Source organism: Gracilinanus agilis, chromosome 3, assembly GCF_016433145.1.
Source record: "Gracilinanus agilis isolate LMUSP501 chromosome 3, AgileGrace, whole genome shotgun sequence".
NCBI classification, from domain to species: domain Eukaryota; kingdom Metazoa; phylum Chordata; class Mammalia; order Didelphimorphia; family Didelphidae; genus Gracilinanus; species Gracilinanus agilis.
In genome coordinates, this window is record NC_058132.1 from 267,366,676 (window position 1) to 267,385,885 (window position 19,210).

Genomic DNA, 19,210 nt, shown 5'->3' on the forward strand with positions numbered 1-19,210 from the left:
CTCTCTGTCTCTTTCCCCTTACTTTCTGTCTTAGAATAGATGCAAAATATCAGTTCTAAGGCAGAAGAGAGATGAGGACCTGGCAATTGGGATTAAATGACTAGCTCAGGGTAACACAGCGAGAGGCCAGAGTTGAATCTGGGACCTCCAGTTATAGGTTTGGCTTTGTGATTGAGTCACTTAGATGCCCCAACTTTTTTTTTTCCTTTAACAGCTCACAACTTGGATATCAGTTTTCCTTTCCACTCAAATGCTTGCTTTCATAAGTGGGGATTTTAATGTGCCCAATTTCCTTTCAAACATCTTGGCCAACCTCTCCAACTTCTATGACATTCATCTTTATTCCAGCTCATTCACACATAGAGATTATTATATATGCTTGATCTGACAATCATCCATAAGTACTCTACCTCTGTGGCTGAGAACCCTGAAAAATTTCTCTAACCACAACCTCCTCTGTCATATTCTCCCCATCTGTCTCATTCTGCCTAAACTGATTTTCTGCATTCACCTTGACTTCCAGCTCCTCCAGCCTTCCTTTGTCCTCCTACTCCCTCGCTTCTATTCTGGCTTGACATTTCTCCTTTCCAAATTTTGACCCATGTTTGACCAATTCGGTCACACATTCCCAGTTATCCTTGAAATTCTTGCTAGTTTCCTATTGTTAGTGACACATTGCTAACCCCCAACTGTAGTTGACCCTCCTAATCTACCTCTCATGCTCCTATTTTTGTATTCTTGAATACTGTTAAAGAAAGGCATGAAACCATACTGACTCTTAACTGGGCCATCTTTGTTTTGTGACCTGCTTTAGCTATTCCAAACCTCCTCTGTCCTCAAACTTCTTATAATATTTCCTTCCCTTTTCTCTCACTCAGCGGCAGATCTCCCGATTTATTGAGAAACTAGAGACCATTTGTCACAAGCTCCTTCCTCTACCCTACTCTACAACTCAAACCCCTCATTTAGCTATTATTCTCTCTTCCTTTGCTACAAAATGAGGCTGTTAAATGTAGGTGATCTTGAAGGTTCTTTTTTATGTTTAAATCCTCTGAGACATGGACTTTTAATTCTTGGACTCCAGGCATGGACAAAAGAACAGCTTATCATAATTAACTTGTCCTATTTTTGCAACAGTGATTTCAACTGAAACAGGTTTTAATTTAATTACTTGTTTCTCCTGTATCATTGTTATTTTTCTTTTATTATCTCTTATTAAATAGCTATTGCTAATGAGGCGAACAGGTACTTTATTTTAAGAATGTGGAAAACAATCTTTAGCATATTTCCTCCCCTTCAAGATAAAATAGAACAGAAGTTGGGAAGTAAATGTTAATTTTGAAAGGAGTTGGTTTAAATATTCTTTCTTTTTTTTCCTAAAGGAAACAAGAAAGGCCATCGCCAATGTTCCATTCATTCCCATATTTTGTCTCTGACAGTGGTAAGCCTCCATGAAGCTGACCTAAAAAGGCTTAAGGATGGACACTAAATACCCTTCACTTTCTCTTAATGACCCATTATGAAATCTATTGTCCATAAATTTAATCAAAACTTTGTTGAATGTTTTCTATAATGATACCTTCTTAGAGTCACAAGTTCTTTATGTTTCATTATCTGCTGAATATACTATTCCTCCCCTCCAACCTTCTTTCCTTAAATGATGTTTAGAATTATTCTAGATGTTGGCGTCCAAGATTAACTAACAATTTTCCTGTTTAGCTCTGGCCATAGTGTAGTTTGTTTCAAGGATGTGGTGGAATCAGCAGAGGGAAAACAAATTCAATACCTTCCGGGTATGCCAAATATAGCCACCATTAGTTTCTAAATAATTGAGTGGTGAATTTAAAACCAAAAAAAGTATTCATTTTAAATTTGAGAGTCTTGTTCCCAAAAGCATCTTATGAAAGCAGGTCAAGCTTAGGACAGTATTTTAAAAGGTGGTCTGAAAATAGTATGGAGGAAACTGCATTAGCTTTGAATATAGGCAATGGAGAAGAAGTGACTTGGGAACTGGAGGTTTTTATCCTTGTTGACTCAATCTCTCTGGGACTTTGTTTACTCCTCAACAAAATGGGAGGGGGGCAATAACATCTGGATTACTTATTTTACAGGGTTGCCAAGGGTATTACAAGTGATTGTAAACATTGAAATGTCGTGGAAATGTCAGTATTTCAAGTACCAGATAGCAAGTGATGGAGGGGAGGCTCCATTTGAAGACAACTTCTTTAAATTTCATGCTCATTTTCAGATAAAGAAATCAAAACTATCAATAAGCACATGAGAAAGTGTTCTAAATCTCTAATAATTAAAGAAATGCAAATCAAAACAACCTCACACCTAGAAGATTGGCTAAAATGACAGCAGGGGAGAGTAATAAATGTTGGAGGGGATGTGGCAAAATTGGGACATTAATGCATTGCTTGTGGAGTTGTGAATTGATCCAACCATTCTGGATGGCAATTTGGAACTATGCCCAAAGTGCACTAAAAGACTGTCTGTCCTTTGATCCAGCCATACCATTGCTGGGTTTGTACCCCAATGAGATCATAGGGAAAAAGACATGTACAAAAATATTTATAGCCGCGCTCTTTGTGGTGGCAAAAAACTGGAAAACGAGGGTATGTCCTTTAATTGGGGAATGGCTGAACAAATTGTGGAATATACTGGTGATGGAATACTATTGTGCTCAAAGGAATAATAAACTGGAGGAATTCCATGTGAACTGGAATGACCTCCAGGAATTGATGCAGAAAGGAGCAGAGCCAGAAGAACATTGTACACAGAGACTGATACACTGTGGTAAAATAGAATGTAATGGACTTCTCTACTAGCAGCAATGCAATGACCCAGGACAATTCTGAGGGATTTATGGAAAAGAATACTCTCCATATTCAGAGGAAGAACTACAGAAGTGGAGACACAGAAGAAAAACTACTGCTTGAACACATGGGTTGATGCGGACACGATTAGGATGTAGACTCTTAATGTTCACCCTAGAACAATTATCAATAATATGGAAATAGGTCTCGATCAATGACACAGGATGAAACCAGTGGAAATGTGCTTTGGCTACTGCAGGGTAGGGGACTGGGGGGAGAGAGATCAAGAACATGAATCATGTAACCATGGGAAAATTTTTTCTAAAAATCAAACAAATAAATAAATAAATCTCATGCTCACTTTCTAGATCCTTGACTGTCCCAGCACATGTCATGGAGTCAGGAAGAAATGAATTCAAATCTAGCCTTGGAAACTTATTAACTGTGCCCCTGGAACAAAACACTTACTTAGCCTCTGTCCACCTTAGTTTCCTCCACTCTAAAATGGGCAGAAGTAATAGCACTTACCTCATAGGGTTGTTGTAAGAATCAAAATGAGAAAATATTTATGGAGCAATTAGCACAGTGCCTGGAACATAGCAGGTGCTTAATAAATGTTCGTTCCCTTTAGTATCTCCCCCCAGCCCTGTCGATTCTATCACACTCTCGACACACTACACTATGCCCAGAGCTAAGCAGATGAAAACTGTTAGTTAATTCTGTATACAAACATCTAGAATAATTCTTTTTTTTAAAACCCTTACCTTCTGTCTTAGAATCAATACTGTGTATTGGTTCCAAGGCAATGGGAAGTGACTTGCCCAGGGCCACACAGCCAGGAAGTTTCTGAGGTGAAATTTGAACCTCGGACATCCCATCTCCTTCAATCCACTGAACCACCCAGCTGCCCCCTAGAATAATTCTAATCATCATTTAAGGACTGAGAGTTGGAGTGGAGGAATAGTATATTCAGCAGGAGAGGAGCAAGGGAATAGGAGCATATTACATAGATATGGCTTAAAAGAGGGTTTCCTGGGTTCTGTGCCAGGCTGGGTATCTGCCTCCTTTCTGGTCAGCTGACTTTCCTCTCCTTTGTTCTAAGGAGCCCATTTCTCTCCCTGATCAAGTACAAAACAAGGAGAGGCTTATTTAGGGCAGGAAGTAGAGTGCCCCATGCCCCTCATTACAATCTAGGGGATTTCCCCAGAGCTCATGGGAGGGGCGGGGAGCCAGCATCCTGCCAAACAATCCTTACCTCGGTTTCTCTAGTCCGCCTTTTTTGGCTTTTCTCTCCACCACTGCATTTTCTTGTTTTTTGGAGACTCGCATTCCTCCAGCTTTGACTGCAAAAAGAAGGAGCAGCAAATGTTCGTTTTCCCCAGAAGAGCCCCAGGGAGCTTTGCTTTCTTCCTGACAGCCTTGGGTTTTAAACATTGCAACTGTTGACTGATAGCTAGGCTGAAGCTGAAGAATTTGAGATAAAAGTTGTCTTTTTTTTTTTATTTTTTAAAGATGACTTAATTACAACCCTAACTTAAAAGTTATGCAGTAAAAAGTTGTGTTAAAATAGCAGAAAGAAAACCTTTCATTAAAAAAAAAGTCTGTGTAGGATACTTGTTTGTCTTCCTGTAATGTGGTTAGAAGAAGGGAAGAAAGACAAACCCCAGGCAGGGCTTTATTGCAAGGCAGCCCCATACAATGGAAAGAACTCTCTTTAAGCAATCAGAGTTCAAATCCTATTTCCTATTTTTGTGATTAGGGGCAAGTGACTTAATTTCCCTGAGCTTCAGTTATTGTCTCAGTAAAATGAGATTGGATAAGCTTCATTTTTTTAAAGGTTTTTTTTTTTCTTTTACATTTTTTTAAGGCTTTAAGATTAAGGCAGTCATTTTTTTTTTACTCCACCTGCATTTATAACCATTTAAAATCATGCAGATTAAGGGCAAGTAGTTACAGCATACAAAAATAAATGCTTAAGGTCTCTTCTAAAGTCTAAATTTATGGCTTTCTATTTGGAGAGTAGACTCCTAATTAATTGATCATAAGGCTAGGTGGCTCAGTTGATAGTGTTGAGTCTTTGGTGCAAGTTCAAATTGTACCTCAGATGCTTACTATTGGTGTGACCCTGGGCAAGTCACTTAACCTCTATCGGCCTCAGTTTCTTCAACTATAAAATGGGGATCATAATAATTTTTATCTTCCAGGGTTGGTGAGAAGATCAAGTGAGATAATATTTGTAAAGCACTTAGCACAGGACCTGGAACATAGTAGGCATTTGTAAATATTTGATTCCTTCCTTCCTTTAGAAGACCACAGGTATTTTTTTCTCTCCTCCATGATAACTCCAGGGTGAGACTAAAAGAGGGTCAGGGAGTCTAGATAAGCCATTTAGTTGAATGGTATCCAATTCAAAGAAAAATGACCCCTTTGGGGCATGTAGTGACTGAGAAAACTACAAATTAACATTATGTATATTTCATTGTATTTTTATTTATTTTGCAAAACACTTCCCAATTACATTTTAATCAGATTCAGTTGGCACTTTTTTTTTTTTTATTGCAGTATGCAGCAGGTAGACCACAAGTTTTACACTTATGATCTTGACCCATGTTGGTGAATGTGTTGGAGGGGTCTGCTCCCCTTCCCCTTTCCACCACACCTGAGGACATTTCTCACAAGTCATGCCCCTCTGCCCAGCAGCCCAATGGGAACACTTCCTTCCTACCCGGTCTGGGGTAAGGCAGGGGCTCACATGTGGTGTGAAGGTGGCAGTTTGGGCACTTGATCTCTAAAAGGTTCACCATCACTGATTTAGACTAATCCCATTTTATAGGTGAAAGAACTGAGACCTAGAGAAATTAAGTGACTTTTGCAAGGTTATACAGGAAAGAAGCAACAGAGACAAGATTCGTTCATTCAGCTTCATATACATTCACGTAAGCCTTCTGCTTAAGAAAAAAAAAATTGTTATCTAACCAACTAAGTTTTTGCATGATAGCAATTGGAAATTATAGTAAGATAATGCACTCTTTTTCAGCTAAGGTTTCCCAAAGCAAATAATATGGGAGCTGTCTAATGTAATGATAACATGGGTGTCATTCAGCATAGGTGCCTATAAACATAAGGACCACCCCTCTTTATGATGCAGACCTTCAAACATAAATGTCCTAACAAGTTAATTACATTGCATTAATAATCTTGCCATTCACAAAACCAATTACTACTAATTAGGCTACAGATGACCTAACAACAACAATTCAAGTGTTGAACAATGTCAGATGAAATCAACTTTTGAGAAAGAATAACCTATTTCAGTAATGTGTCAAATCAAATTATTTTTTCTTCCTCGTGACCAGGAAATCTACAAATTCAAAGGCTGTCAGATGGAAAAAAACCTCAATGCATGTAAATTGTTTGAACTCACTAATTCTTCTTGTGGTATGTTATATCTACAGTTTTTTAAATGACTATTTAAGAGTAAAAAGTGAAGAAAAATCTATTCTGTTCCTGAAAGCACTTCTGAAAAGATCAAAGAATTCTTCATTCAATGCCTATTTAATTTATGCTGGAATTCTGCTAGGTTTACTCAGATCAGAATAAAAGGAGCTTTCTGCTACCTTGTCTATTTTAGATTCCAATTAGATGTTCATATTAAAAACTCAAAGGAAAACAGCAAAATTCAAGTGCAAGTAAAATTATATCTTCTGATGCAGTTGTAAATTCTAGAATGAGTCCAGAAATACATAGGAAGGCAGCTCAAATAGTAAGGCACTTTGAAGGAGAGACAAGAGGTAGCGTGAACCAAATGAGTCAAACTACTGTGGACATCCTGACCACCATGTTTTGTCACATCCTGATGGAAACAGCGCAGGACTCTGAGCCCAAGAACTACTGGAATCATAATAACCCTCAGATCAGCCCTTCGGCTTCTAACCTTACCCCTACAGACATCATGGAGGGGAGGAACACTTATGGAAAATGAATCCTCCATCCTCTAAGTCAGGGATCGGCAACGTATGGCTCTCGAGCCATATCTGACTCTTTTGAGGGCCAGATATGGCTCCTTCTGCAGGAGCCATAAAGTCAATTTTTTTTCAGACCCTGTTACAGGAGCGCGCACTGTGAGCACTGTACGGCTCTCACGAAATTACATTTTAAATAAAGTGGCATTTATGGCTCTCATGGCCAAAAAGGTTGCTGACCCCTGCTCTAAGTGCTGGGGGATGCCTCTTGTCTGATCCTTTTCAATAATATGGCTTTGGAAATTCCAGTTTCCAGCTTCTCCCTGGCTCTCAAATGCTACACCCAACTCTAGGAAATACTCAGGGGATCTCAAGTCCCTAACTACCCTTTTTTTTTAATGGATATCTCTGCTTATTTCTTCAGTCTATTGGTGTGGTTTGTGTGTATTTTTGCACTTAGATTCTTGACTCAGCTACCAACCACTAAGAAAACTTTTCCTTTTTCCACTTTCTGCTTTGTTTGGATTACAAGCATGACGTAAGAGTTGGACCATGTAAGTATGGGAAGCCGGGTGGTGCAGCAGATAAGCACTGGATATGGAATCAGGAAGACTCCTCTTCATGAGTTCAAATGCAATCTCAGACATTTCCTACATATGTGACCCTGGGCAAGTCACTTGACCCAGTTTTTCTCAGTTCCTCAACTGTAAAATGAGCTGGAGAAGGAAATGGTAAACCACTGCACACCATCTGTGGCAAGAAAACCCCAAATGGGATCACTAAGAGTTGGACATGTTTGAAACTGACTGAAAAGTTGGTCAGGATGGAAGACTGAACAATAACACAGATTTAGTTTAGCCATAGCCAGCAACCGCAGAAGCAATAAGAATAAAACCTAATTTATTAAAAACAACCACCATATGAGTTGAGTATCTAAGACTCTTCCCAGAGATGACATCCCCAAATCAGTCTACAGCATTGATTCCCAAAGTGAGCACCACCGCCCCCTGGTGGGTGCTGCAGCAATCCAGGGAGGCGGTGATGGTCACAGTTGCATTTATCTTTCCTATTAATTGCTATTAAAATTTAAAAAAAATTTCCAGGGGCACTAAGTAATACTTTTTCTGGAAAGGGGGCAGTAGGCCAAAAAAGTTTGGGAACCACTGCTCTATAGGCATATCCTAATCTAAGGAGCTCTAGGAATACAAATCGAGCATCCCTGTGAGTGCTCCACTGGGTGTTAGCTGTTCATAGCCTCTCACTGGATTGAATGTTTAATCATTTGGGAAATTTGAAAAGCAGGATAATTCTCCATTAGTTTTCTCCTCTTTGTCCAGCAATTGGTAGAGTGTCCTAACACATCCTTTGACTTCTTCCTAGACTAAATGCTTTAGGGTGGGTTGGATAGAACTCAGATTGTACCAAGCTGCTGCTTCAACATTAGTGAAATTGTGGAGCCACTTTCAAGGGAGGACTCAAGAAGAGAAGCTTCTCTTGTAACTACCATTATTTTCTTACTCATTCTTCATTTCTAAAGGTCTAAACTAACCGCATCGTCCTCTTTTCTCCATGTGCCAATTCCATCTTCTCGACTCTGACTTTTTTTTCTGAACTTTATGGCTAGGACCGGCCCCCCTCTCATCATTGGTGTATTATTACCTTCATCTCTCTCTTTCCCATAGGAGGACAGGGGAGATGGTAGAGGGATATTTAATTGACATCATGTGATTTCTAGGCTCATTTCTTCAATTTAATTTAATTATCCCTTTTAATTTTAAAATTATTTTAGCATTTACCTATCTCTTTTTTAAACATTCCTTTGATCTTGTACACATTTATTCTTTCCCTTTGTTCTGAATCAAGTACTCATTAAAGAAATATGGGGGCATAGAAAAAAGAGCTTTTCTGACTTGAAGTTGAGACACAAAAAAATCATGTTTAGTTCTGAGCACTACATTTTTAAAACCGTATTTATTTGTGAGCATCACATTTTAAAAGAGACAATAAGAAGCTAGAGAGACAGTGTTTTATAGGCAGAGCCACCCTGAGAGTCAAAAGATCTGGGTTCAAGTTTGACTTCAGATACCTACTGATTGACTTTTGTCAAGTCACTTAACCATTCAATGGCATGGACAATTCTTGGGGACTTTAAGTTGCATAGAAAGTGTCAGTATGCGTTGGTAGAGGGGATTTCTATGCTGAAAGTTCCCTGTGCAAGTGAAATCACAGATTTCATTTCATCCCATTAAGAAGTTAAAATTCATATTGAACACAGTGTCTTGCAAATCATGAGCACTTAAATGCTTGTCGATTGACTGATTGACTGACAGAAGAGAGTAATTACAAGGGCGGAGGGCCTATAAATCATTCCATAAGAAGAACAATTGAAGGAACAAGAAAGGTTTAGGGGGAACATGAAAGCTGTTTTCAAAAATCTGACAAGCTGTCATGTGGAGTAATACCTTAGAGTTATATGAACTTTGTGGTTGACAGAATGCTTTTCTCACGCCACCTCCATTAGTCATTCAGTCAATATGCATTTTTAAAACCCTTACCTTCTGTCTTAGAATCAGTACTGATTTCAAGGCACAAGAGCTTAGTAAGGGCGAGGCACCTAGGGTTAAGTGACTTCCCCAAGGTCACACAGCTAGGACGTGTCAGAGGTCAAATTTGAACCCAGGACCTCCTGTCTGTAGACCTGGCTCTCTATCCACTGAGCCACCCAACTGCCCCTCAATATACATTTATTAAAGGTTTACTATGTGGCAGAAATGTACTAAGGTTTGGGGATGTGAAGAAAGGCAAAAACACAGTCCCTTTCTTTGAGGATGTCAACATGTACATATAAGATATTTTCAGGGTATACTGGAAATAATCTTAAAGGTGAAGCAATAATGCAAAGGGAGTGGGGAGGGACAGGGAATGACCTTTTGTAGCAAGGTAGACTTAAGCTGGATCTTGAAGGAGGCCGAAAAAGCCAGGAGATGTGGAGAGAGAGCCTTGTAGGTATGGAGGAGAGTCAGTGAAAAGATACAAAAACGGGACAGAATTGGGAGATAGAGCACCATGTTTGAGGAACACCAAGAAAGCCATCAGCTCGGGATTGCAGAATTTTTGGAGAGGAGTAAAGTCTTAAGAAGTCTAAAGCTGGGGGGAAACTGGGTGGCAGCTGGGTGGCTCAGTGGATTGAAAGCCAGTCCTAGAGACGGGAGGTCCTAGGTTCAAATCTGGCTTCAGACACTTCCCAGCTGTGTGACCCTGGGCAAGTCACTTGACCCCCATTGCCCACCTTTACCACTCTTCTGCCTTGGAACCAATACACAGTATTGATTCCAAGATGGAAGGTAAGGGTTTAAAAAAAAAAAAAAAGAAGTCTAAAGCTGTAGGAAAGATCCAGGCTGGGAATGATTTTAAAATCCAAACAGGATTTTATATTTGATTCTGGAGGTAATTGGGGAGCCAATGGAGTTCACTGGGGAGGTGTTGGGGTGTGATATGGTCAGATCAGTGCTTCAGAAAAATAATCTGGAAGCTGAGTGGAAGAAAAGAAATAGGGAGAAATTTGCAGCAAGGTGACCAACCAGAAGGCAATTCTGATAGTCCAGGTCTGAAATTCTGAGGGCTTGCATTTATGTAAATGGAGAAAAGGGGATAAAAGGTAGAAATGCCAAAACTGGCAACAAATCAGATAGATGAGATGAATACGAGTGAAGAACTGATGGTGACAGCTAGCTCAGGTAATTGGGAGAATGGTGGTAACTTTGACAATATTTGCAAAGTTAGGAAGATGATTTTGGGGGAAGATAGTAAGCTCTGCTTTGGAATGTTCAATTGAGATATCTATAGGGCACCTAGCTTGAGATGTCCAATGGCCAGTTGTCGATTAAAGACTGGAGGTCATATGAGGAACCAAAGCCAGATAAATAGGTCTGACAATTATTTGCACAGAGCTGATAATTGAATCCATGAGAGCTCATGGGTCCACCAAGTGAGAGAATATAAAGGAAAAAGGGGAGAGGTCCCAAGTTAGCCCTGAAGGATACCCATAGTTATTGGGAGTGATCTGGATGAAAATATAGCAAAGGAGATGGAAAAGGAGCAGTTGGACAGGCAGGAGGATAATGTCATGAAAATCTGCAGAAGAGAGAATAACCAGGAGAAAGGATGATTCATAGCATCAAAGACTGCAGAAAGGTCTAGAAATATAACGACTGAGAAAAATCCATTAGGCAATTAAGAGATCATTGTTAACTTAAAAAAAAAAACCCAAAAAACCAAAAACGTTTTCCTTCTGCTTAGAACCTTCTGCTTAGAATTCCAAGTAGAAGAGCGATAAGGGCTAGCCAACTGAGGTTAAGTGAATTGCCCAGGGTCACACAGTTATGAAATGTTTGCCACCAGTTTTGAACCTAGGACCTCCCATTTCCAGGCTTGGCTCTCTATCCATTGGGCCCTCCAGATGCTCCCCGATAGCAGTTTCAGTTGAACGATGAGGATGGAAGACAGATTTCATAGAATTTAGAAGAGAGAAAGGAGAGGGAGTAGAGGCACTGATTATAGGTGGCTTTCTCTCAAAGACATTAGACAATAGCTAGCAGAGATGGTCAGATCAAATGAGGAAGTGGACACATGGCGTGCTTATAGGCAGCAGAGAAGCAGTCCATATATAGGGAGAGATTAGAGACTAGTGGGAAGGTCATAGGTGAGAAGGTGATCTATTGGAGGAGACAGTACGGAATGGAATCATAATTAGCCCTATTTTATGGATCAGAAAACTGGGGTTCAGAGAAATTAAAGAGACTTGTTCAAAGTCATGTAGTTAATAAGTGTCATGACTGGAATTTAAGCCCGGTCATCCTACCTCAAACTCCACCATTCTTTTCATTGCGAGGATAACTTTCCAGAAGAAACACTGTTTAGATACTGTCCATAATTTCAGATGTGTTAGGGATATGGATTCTGACCCACTACATAGAAGGATTTTCAAAGAATAAAAGTGTTTCTAAAATGCCATGTATGAAGCAAATTCCCTGCAGGGGTATTGTAAGGCTCAAATGAAATAACAGATGTAAAGCACTTCATAAATCTTCAAGTGCAATATAAATGTCAGCTATTATTATAATTAGCTTCTAGTCACTAGGCTTTCAGTCTGGTGACTTCATTTTTTGAATCTTCTACTACATTGCTGCTAAGTGCAAGCAATATTTATAGAGCAACACAGGGGCGTGTGCTAGGAATGCATTTTTAAGTTTAATCTACATTATTACACTTTCTTAAACCCAGACAATCAATAAAATAATAAATCAAGCCCTGATTTGAAGCAGTTCTGGATTCTGAGGTGTAAGCGTGTTGAAAATTTAACAACTGTCTCTTGTAAGCTGGTTAGAGCTGGCTCTAGCACAGCCCTGTTTCTCTGCCACATTAAGTGTATATGTCTTGACAGAAAGGATGTAGATGGAAGGTACATATATTAAAATCATATAACACTCCATGGTTTGGTCAAAGGATATGAGCAGGTAATTCTTAGATTAAGAAATTAAAATTACCTATAAAACTACATCATATGAGGAAATGCTTCACATCACTATTAATTTGAGAAATGCAAATTAAAACAACTTTGAGATACCACTTCATACCTATCAGACTGGCTAATATGACCAAAAAGGAAAATGATTAATGCTAGAAGGGATGTGGGAAAATTGGGACACTAATGTACTATTGGTGAATTTGTGAACCGATTTAACCATCCTGGAGAGCAATGTTGGAAACTTGCATCCCCTTTGACCTAGCAAATCCTGCTGGGTTTGTATCCAAAATAGATTGAAAATTGATTATATAGAAATATTTTTATATGTGTATGAAAATGTTTTCAGCAGATTTTTTTTGTAGTGGCAAAGATTTGGAAATGGAAGGGTATCCATCGATTGTGGGATGGCTGAAGAAGCTGTGGTATGTGATCGTAATGGAAAACTATTTTGCCATAAGAAATGATGAGCAGTATTAGTTCAGAAAAACCTGGAAAGACTAAATATGCAAAGTGAAACAAGCAGAACCAGGAGAATAGTGTATATATAGTAACTGAGATACGTGAGGATTAAACTACTATCAGCAAAACAAGGTTCAGCAATAACCCTGAGCAACCCATTAAAAAAACTGTTCTCCAAGGGGGCAGCTGGGTAGCTCAGTGGATTGAGAGCCGGTCCTAGAGACGGGAGGTCCTAGGTTCAAATCTAGCCTCAGACACTTCCCAGCTATGTGACCCTGGGCAAGTCACTTGACCCCCCATTGCCCACCCTTACCACTCTTCTACCTCCACCTAGGAGCTAATACACAGAAGTTAAGGGTTTAAAAAAACAAAAAACAAAATTGCTCTCCGAAGCCAAAGAAGGAACTGTTGAAATCTGATTGCAGATGAAAGCACACCATCCTTCACTTTATTTCCTTCGTGAGTTTTGGGTATATATGTGTAATATGTGTTTTCAGTCATGACAGGAGGAATATGGAAAGACATATTGCATGAAAGCACTGGTATAACTGTTGTCAGACTTCAGACACTTACTCGTATGACCTTGTGGTTCAGTTGTTTCATTTTAGTTTGTCTTTATGTGACCCAGTAGCAAAGCTACTGGAGTGGTTTGCCATTATTTCTCTAGTTCACTTTATAGATGAGGAAACTGAGGCAAACAGGATCACGTGCCCAAGGTCACACAACTAGTGTCTCAGACAAGATTTGAACTTAGGTCTTCCTGACTCTAGGTCCAGTATCCTATCCACTGTACCATCTAGCTGCCCTCTATAACCTTGGGCAAGTCAATTAACCTCTATTTACCTCAGTTTCCTCATCTGTAAATGGGAAAAAACAATAGCACTTACTTTCCAGGTTGTCGTGAGGATCAAATGAGATAATATTTGTAGAGTGGTTAGCTCAGAACCTGACACATCCATAGTGGTTACTTAATAAATGTTTCCTTCCTTCTTTCCTTCCTTCCTTCTGATTCATAGTTTATTGTAGGAAAACTTTAGATACAATAATAATCTCATCTGTTTCTATATCATGTGTTTCTTAAAACATTGAAAAATGCTTAACTACATAGTTGCATTTGTCCTAAAAATATCCCTTAAAGCCAACATTATTTCTGTGTTATAGATCGCTAGCCTGAGATGCAGAGGTTATGGCCATGATCTATATGGGGAATGAACTGGATGGAACTAAAGTTAATAAAGTTTCTAAAGCTCTGCTAAAAATACTAGTCCTACTCTGCCTGCACCAGTGACTGAACTTCTGGGATCCTGGTGAACTAGATTCATTCAATCAATATTTCTTGACAACATAGTTTAGGATCAGGCAGGGTCTCTTTGAACTGTTTTAAGTTGTAGTGGGAACTCCAATATCCTAAATCCCCATTCAGTGAGCTGTATGCATGCATTTACCTCAGTTTCCTCTCATCTGTAAATGGAAATAACAATAACACTTATTTACTTCTTCCTTCTCTAACGTCTGCTTTCAATGACTTATTGTGGCATTGGCCTAAGCCTGGGATCACGTGGATCTGACCATGCTGGAGAGATCTGGTGTACAAATTAGATAGTGGATGTTTGGTATCTATTGTCTAAGGACCAGTGTAACTAAAAATAGAAAGGCTAAACACCAGAAAGACCACAGGGACTCAGGATGAGGACTGTATTATCGGTCATTATAGATTTTATATATGTAATATATAACAAAATATATATATATAACATCATATCATATCATATAGATAAGAGTTTGGAAAAATAATACTCAAATTTGTAATGTTACTCATTTGGCGGAAGCTAGGTGGCCCAGTGGATTGAGAACCAGTCCCAGAGATAGGAGGTCCTGGTTTCAGATCTGACCTCAGATACTTCCTGACTGTGTGACCTTGGGTAAGTCATTTAGCCCCCATAGCCTAGCCCTTACCACTCTTTTGACTTGGAACAAATACACAGTAATGATTTTTTTAAACCCATACCTTCCATCTTGGAATCAATACTATGTATTGGCTCCAAAGCAGAAGAGTGGTAAGGGTAGGCAATGGGGGTTAAGTGGCTTGCCCAGGGTCACACAGCTGGGAAGTGTCTGAGGCCAGATTTGAACCTAGGACCTCCACCTCTAGGCTGGGCTCTCAATCCACTGAGCTACCCAGCTGCCCCCTACAGTGTTGATTTTAAGACAGAAAGTAAGGGGTTTAAAAAATAAAAAAAATTATTCATTTTACCTTTTTTTTTTGTTTCCAATACAAATCTAATGATTTTACTTTTCCCTGAAAGCTTAAAGGGGCTACTGAAAAAGAAAGCTGTGCTTTTTAATGACTACTTTTGAAAAATCAAAATTTCTCTATAGAAAATGAAGCTTTACTCTCAGCTATACAATGATCCAAGACAGTTCTGAAGGATTTATGACAAAGAATGCTATCCACCTCCAGAGAAAGAACTGCTTGAATTGGAATGTAGAACAAAGCATATGATTTTTCACTTTATTTTATTTGGGTTTTTATTTGGGGGTTTGGGTTTTATATGATTATTCTCTTACAAAAATGAACAATATGGAAATAGGTTTTGCGTGATAATACAAGTGTAACCCAGATCAAATTGCTTACCCTCTCTGGGAAGGGAAAGAGGGAAATAATTTGGATCATGTAACTTCAGAAAACTTATGTGGAAAATTGTTATTACATGTAATTGGTAAAATAAAATTTATAAAATGAGAAAAAAGAAAATGAAGCTTTGCTATGTTATACACATCGGTCTTACTTATTAACAGTACAGCTCTTGAGGTTCTGAATGAATATACTTTAATTACAAGACTATTTTTGCAAGAGTTTACAGCATCAAAAATCCAAACTTGAAGCATCCATACAACTTTTAAAGCTGACATTTCCCACACTGATTCTTTAGGGCAGTGATGGGCAAACTTTTTAAAGAGGGGGCCAAAGGAAAGGAAATGCTCATCTGTCAGTCTGTTTCTAAGGCTACTCTTTCGAAGTTTCATTGTATTGTATCCTACTCATTGTATTTGTCAGATGAGGAATAATGTTGCCCTGCTGGATAGAACATTTCAGGGGGCCACTAGACTAAAGCCCATCACTGCTTTAGAAGATTTAAGACTTGAGTTAGAGAGGACCTCAGAGATCAGCCAGTCCAACTTACTCCTTTATACATGATGACATAAATGACTTGACCAAGGTCACTCCAGAGGTAATTTTGCTCAGTATTTTCTAGCTAACAGTTATCAAAAGGAGGAAGGGAAAAATTAGATATAATTCTTCTTCCCCAGGAAGACATTACATATGAGAACAAAGATTGAGCTGAAGGTTTGTACATGCTTTAGATTTTCAACCCACTGGTTGAAGATTTTTATCAATGGTTACATGATTGTAAATTATAATTCGTATATATTGAATATATAGTGCAGTGGATAGAATGCTAATCCTGGAGTAAAGAAGACTCATCTTCCTGAGTTCAAATCTGACCTCAGACGTTGTGTGGACCTGGGCAAGTCATTTAACTCTGTTTGTCTCAGTTTCCTCATCTGTAAAATGAGTTGTCAAAGGAAATTGCAAACCACTCAAGTATCTCTGCCAAGAAAACCCCAAATGGGGTAATGAAGAGTTGGACACAAATGAAATGACTGAACAATACTGAATAGGAATAGGAATCGGAATCATTTCAGTTTTGAGCAAGCCCAACACGACCCACAGGACCCTCTTCAAACTGGCTTCTCTTCATTCTCCAATCTGGTTCATAGGCTGCATGTCTTTTTGGGTCAGGTGATGGTTCTCTCAAGTTCCTTCCCTGAATCTACAGACATAATTTCCTACGATAGTCCTCATCAGTGTAATGGTAGAAGCCCCAGTTTTTTCTTGGAGCAGGCTCTTTAAGTAGCTGATAACTTGCCCTTATTTCCCACCATCAGCCCTGATTCTGCATTATACTTTATATACTTTTGTGAGGCAACTAGGAGATGTAGTGAATAGAAAGCTGAGTCTAGAGGCAGGAAGAACTGAATTCAAATCTGGTCTCAGACACTTACTATCTGTTTTGAATATGGGCAGATCATTTAACCTCTTTTTACCTCAGTTTCTTCATCTGTGAAATGGGGATAAGAACAGTATCTACCTCCCCCAGGATTGTTGTGAGGATCAAATGAGATGATATTTGAAGAGTGCTTTGCACAGTGCCTGGCACATAGTTGGTCTATATAAATGCCTTTGCCCTTTCCCTTCCTCAAAGCAGTAACATCAAAAGACCCTAGACTGATAAGGGCCCTTATAAGTCAGTGAAGGCAACATTTTTAGAGATGGAGTGCTTGGCTCTGTCCCTACCCCACTCCCAAGACTATGTGCCGTGCCCCTCCCCACCCCAAGTGCTGGGGCACCCTGACCCCCTCCCTCCTTACTCCACACAGGGGAGGAAGAAAGCACTCCCATTGGGTTGCTGGGCAGAGGGGTGGGTGAAGTGAGGAACATTCTCAGAAAGTGTAGAGAGGGAGAGGGGAGTGGCTTGAGAGCTCTGCTCCCCTCCAGCTCTTCCACCTGTCAGTTGCCCACCTTACCCCCTGTGCCATTAGTTTGGTAGATAGAGGGACTAGGGATGTGAAAAAAAATGTCATCAGGCATGGTGGAGAGGGGTTGGGGAGCAGCTCTACTCGAGTCCCTCTGCCTTTCTAGTAATGAATTCTGCAGGGTGATGGTGGTAGTGGCCATGTCCCCACAGAGGGTTCTCTGTGTGCCATCTTTGGCACTTGTGCTATAGGTTTGTCATCACTGTTATAGGTCATCTGCCCATCCTGCCTCAGAAATTAAGGATATACCTAAGGTCACACAGTTAGTGAGAGTATGAGCTGGCATTTGTGTGTAAGCACTCACTTCCCTAATGAATTGACCAAGAAAACATATGCTCCTTTTTTTGTTTTCATTTATTTATTTTTTAAATCCTTACCATCCATCTTAGAATCAATACTGGGTATTGGTTCCAAGGCAGAAGAGTGGTAAGGGCTAGGCCATGGGGGTTAAGTGACTTGTCCAGGTTCACACAGTTAGGAAGGGTCTGAGGTCAGATTTGAACCCAGGATCTCCGGTCTCTAGACCTGGATCTCAAACCACTGAGCCACCCAGCTGTCCTCATAAACTTCTTTAAAAAAAAAAAAAAAGAAACCCTTATTCTCTGTCTTAATAACAACTCCAAGACAAAAGGGCAAGGGCAAGGCAAATGAGGTTAAGTGACTTGTCTCCAGGGTCTTTGATTTGAACCCAGGACCTCTCATTTCCAAGTCTGGTGTTCTGTTCACTGAGCCATCTAGCTGCCTCTGAACATAATAAGCTCCTTGTGGAGTGTGAGAATAAAGTGCTTGACCTGGACACAAGAAGTCCTGAGTTTGACTCTAGCCTTGGACACTTAATAACTGATGCTGTGAGCCTCTTACTGTTTTTATTTTCAGTCTGTTTCCTCATCTGTAAAATGGGGACAACAGTAGCACCTTCCTCAAATGGTTTTTGTGATGTTCGAATGATGTGAGATGTAATGAGCCCTTTGTAAACTTAGAAGATTTAGAAAAATATTAGCTTTTGCTATTATTTATCTTCAATGCCTGGATGCATGAGTCATTTAAGAAATCCTTGTTGATTGACTATGATCTCATTTGGGGTTTTCTTGGCAAAGATAGTGGATTGGTTTGCCATTTCTTTCCTCAGCTCATTTTGCAGATGAAGAAACTTAGGCAAACGGGGTTAAATGACTTGTCCAGGGCCAAAAGGCTAGTAAGTATGTGAAGTCAAATTTGAATTCAGAACTTCCTGACTCTGGGGCCCACTGTGCCACCTAGCTGCCCTACAAGGTCACGTAGAAGGTACTGAGTGACAGAGAAAAGCATTTGGAATCTTTGATTCCATTGTACTAAAATGCCTCCCAGTGACATACCCTAATCCCAGTTTGTTTAGTTCAGTGGAATAACCCTCACTGGGGCCCTTCTTCAATGCCAAACCAAACAGTACTTAGCTATGGAACTATTCACTGACTCTATTCTTTCTTCCACTTTATCATGTACTTGGCCTCCCCAGGATGCTTCCTAAGTACAATTTTTGTTGCTTTTGATGTTGTTGAAGTAATGTGGTTCTTTTGAAACTACAAGCAACAGAGGCAGGAAATTCAAAGCTAAGCTTTACTGAAGACAGCCTGGGCCTCCTAATGTATTCACATTTAATGTGTTCCTGTTTTATAGCATAAATTTAACTGTGGTTAGCTGTAGTGCAATATAAGATATTTATGTCTCTGTATAATGAAGCCACCCAGCCCTTAGCATCTATCAGGAGGGGAGAGTTGCAGTAAGACTGCTTTTTCTATAGTGTTTATTTTCCACTCTATTCTTTCAGCTTATGGGATTTTCCTTTCTTATTTTCTTATTTTCTT

The 19,210-nt window shown here is 39.6% G+C and overlaps 1 protein-coding gene across 1 annotated transcript in view; it reads right to left on the bottom strand.

The window, feature by feature from the left end:
• DAPL1 (death associated protein like 1) overlaps window positions 1-19,210 on the bottom strand; it is a 44,078-nt gene that overhangs the window by 22,190 nt on the left and 2,678 nt on the right. The window contains exon 2 of the mRNA XM_044669852.1: window positions 4,075-4,162. Within this exon, the coding sequence (XP_044525787.1) occupies window positions 4,075-4,162 (88 nt within the window). The remainder of the gene's footprint in view (window positions 1-4,074; window positions 4,163-19,210) is intronic.